The sequence below is a fragment of the Rattus rattus genome, chromosome 10 (assembly GCF_011064425.1).
Source record: "Rattus rattus isolate New Zealand chromosome 10, Rrattus_CSIRO_v1, whole genome shotgun sequence".
NCBI lineage: Eukaryota > Metazoa > Chordata > Mammalia > Rodentia > Muridae > Rattus > Rattus rattus.
The window spans coordinates 88991900-88995347 of NC_046163.1; the positions used below are offsets into that span (position 1 = coordinate 88991900).

At 43.7% G+C, this 3448-nt stretch overlaps 1 protein-coding gene across 3 annotated transcripts; it reads left to right on the forward strand.

Moving 5' to 3' along the window:
- Positions 1–1228: 1228 nt before the first annotated feature.
- Positions 1229–3092, forward strand: LOC116911358 (catenin beta-1-like). Of its 3 annotated transcripts, none has more exons than XM_032915279.1 (2): positions 1229–2336; positions 2742–3092. In XM_032915279.1, exon 1 carries the CDS (start codon positions 1284–1286, stop codon positions 2322–2324), a length of 1041 nt encoding a protein of 346 aa, XP_032771170.1. In that variant the 5' UTR covers positions 1229–1283; the 3' UTR covers positions 2325–2336; positions 2742–3092. The 3 variants fall into 3 exon arrangements, with proteins under 3 accessions (XP_032771170.1, XP_032771169.1, XP_032771171.1); XM_032915278.1 differs by having other exon boundaries at positions 2748–3092; XM_032915280.1 differs by having other exon boundaries at positions 2751–3092.
- Positions 3093–3448: the final 356 nt, after the last annotated feature.

The window sequence follows — 3448 nt, forward strand, 5'->3', positions numbered from 1 at the left end:
AAGTGTTCTGCCCTTGTCTGCTCCAAGGTCCCTTTGCCCAAAGGGTACAGAGAACACTAGGCAATATGGGCAGAAATATTGTATCGTCTGAGCTCTCAAGATTATCCTCACTTCCGAGGGTCCAGTTCTCTCTCCCATGCAATTTGGGTTCAGGAAACTTTGAGACTCATTCAATTCAATCCCAGGTGCAGGCAGAAACCAGAGGTTTCCTTCTCCTCATTGCTCATATATTCCTATATCCAGAGGAGACAAGGCAGGTTTTTCTTGGAACAGAAATATGAACAAGAATGGCTGTCTCCCCAAAGCACTTAGGATTGTCTGAACTTCTAAGAATCCAGCTCTCCCTCCTATAGGTCTTGGGTACAGAGAAATGTGGAACCAGTTCTGCTCAGGGCAGAAACCAGAATTCAAGATTTTTCTAGTTATAGATTTTCCTACTTTGTGTATAATATTTCTAATTAAACCTCCATCCATAAAGCTAATATACAGTTTCTTTAATATCATAGTCTTCAATTTAACATTGGGCAGGAAAAAGAAATAATTTATCAGTAAACAAAATATAGTGAGGTAATGATTCATTATAAATTATTTTTCCACTTTACCCATAATTTTGAAGCAGCTAATCTAATTGTTCATGTAAATAATGAAACATCAACTGTACTTCAAACACAAGTTGACTTTTTGATAGTTAATTGAAATATCCTCCTAATTGAGGTTTAGTCAGTTAATCTCCAATTTGCCAATATTTCTCCCATAAGCAGGATTCTAATATCCTTCAAATCAATGGATTAAAAATGAAAATGAACATACACGATTCTACTTGAAATTCACTGCCCACCAGGAAAAGGTCCCTTCTTATTTCCATATGTCCTGTCTTTAATGATCTAGTTATCTTAATTCCCTAGACATATCATTCTATTTAGAAACATGCACAGAGCCACCCCCCCCCAAAAAAAAATCGAAGAGTGTCACATACACACTTTGGTATCCTCCTATTAAATAACCAAGTGATGAAAAAAAAAAACTATCAATATGGCAGGAAGACTGACCATTATGATTTCAAATAGAAGTGGAATGTCTACCACTTACAGTCAGTAAGAAGAATACTTTGAATGCAGAAGGTAGGATAACAGAACACTTTCTACTTCTCTGTATCTAAAAATAATCTATGAACAATCATGACTTGGAAAATTAAAAGGAATGTTCATCTGTCAAATAGGAGTGTAGCCACCTGCGCAGCTGGAATTCTCTCTAACCTCACTTGCAATAATTACAAAAACAAGATGATGGTGTGCCAAGTGGGTGGCATAGAGGCTCTTGTGCGCACTGTCCTTCGTGCTGGTGACAGGGAGGACATTACCGAGCCTGCCATCTGTGCTCTTCGTCATCTGACCAGCCGACATCAGGAAGCTGAGATGGCCCAGAATGCCGTTCGCCTTCATTATGGACTACCTGTTATGGTTAAACTCCTGCACCCACCATCCCACTGGCCTCTGATAAAGGCAACTGTTGGATTGATCCGAAACCTTGCCCTTTGCCCAGCAAATCATGCGCCTTTGCGGGAACAGGGTGCGATCCCACGACTAGTTCAGCTGCTTGTACGAGCACATCAGGACACCCAGCGGCGCACGTCCATGGGTGGAACACAGCAGCAGTTCGTGGAGGGCGTCCGCATGGAGGAGATAGTTGAAGGGTGCACTGGGGCTCTCCACATCCTCGCTCGGGATGTTCACAACCGGATTGTGATCCGAAGACTCAATACCATTCCACTGTTTGTGCAGTTGCTTTATTCTCCCATTAAAAATATCCAAAGAGTAGCTGCAGGGGTCCTCTGTGAACTTGCTCAGGACAAGGAGGCTGCAGAGGCCATTGAGGCTGAGGGAGCCACAGCTCCCCTGACAGAGTTGCTCCACTCCAGGAACGAAGGCGTGGCAACATATGCGGCTGCTGTTCTATTCCGAATGTCTGAGGACAAGCCACAGGACTACAAGAAACGGCTTTCGGTTGAGCTGACCAGTTCCCTCTTCAGGACAGAGCCAATGGCTTGGAATGAGACTGCTGATCTCGGACTGGACATTGGTGCCCAGGGAGAAGCCCTTGGATATCGCCAGGACGATCCCAGCTACCGTTCTTTTCACTCTGGTGGATACGGCCAGGACGCCTTGGGGATGGACCCTATGATGGAGCATGAGATGGGTGGCCATCACCCTGGTGCTGACTATCCGGTTGATGGGCTGCCTGACCTGGGACATGCCCAGGACCTCATGGACGGGCTGCCCCCAGGTGATAGCAATCAGCTGGCCTGGTTTGATACTGACCTGTAAATCGTCCTTTAGGTAAGAAAGCTTATGAAAGCCAGTGTGGGTGAATACTTTACTCTGCCTGCAGAACTCCAGAAAGACTTGGTAGGGTGGGAATGGTTTTAGGCCTGTTGTAAATCTGCCACAAAACAGATACATACTTGGAAGGAGATGTTCATGTGTGGAAGTTTCTCACTTTGATGTTTTTGCCACAGCTTTTGCAGCGGTATACTCAGATGAGTAGCATTTGCTGTTTTCAACATTAATAGCAGCCTTTCTCTCTATACAGTGTATTGTCTGAACTTGCATTGTGACTGGCCTGTAGAGTTGCTGAGAGGGCTCGAGGGGTGGGCTGGTATCTCAGAAAGTGCCTGACACACTAACCAAGCTGAGTTTCCTATGGGAACAGTTGAAGTAAACTTTTTGTTCTGGTCCTTTTTGGTCGAGGAGTAACCATACAAATGGATTTGGGGAGTGACTCACGCAGTGAAGAATGCACACGAATGGATCACAAGATGGCGTTATCAAACCCTAGCCTTGCTTGTTCCTTTTTTTTTTTTTAATATCTGTAATGGTACTGACTTTGCTTGCTTTGAAGTAGCTTTTATTTTTTGCAATAACTGTTAGTTTTTAAATCTCATAGTGTTATGTTCTAGTGAACCTGCTACAGCAATTTCTGATTTCTAAGAACTGAGTAATGGTGTAGAACACTAATTCATAATCACGCTAATTGTAATCTGGAGACGTGTAACATTGTGTAGCCTTTTGTATAAATAGACAGATAGAAATGGTCCGATTAGTTTCCTTTTTAATATGCTTAAAATAAGCAGGTGGATCTATTTCATGTTTTTTTTTTTTTTTTATTAACTTGAGTATTTCTTATATACATTTGAGTGTTATTCCTTTCGGTTTCGAACAAACATCCCCTAATCCTCCCCCTCCCTTCATTATGGGTGTTCCCCTCCCCACCCTCCCCCATTGCGCCCCTCCCCCCAACAGTCTAGTTCACTGGGGGTTCAGTCTTAGCAGGACCCAGGGCTTCCCCTTCCACTGGTGCTCTTACTAGGATATTCATTGCTACCTATGAGGTCAGAGTCCAGGGTCAGTATAGTCTTTAGGTAGGGGCTTAGTCCTGGAAGCTCTGGTTG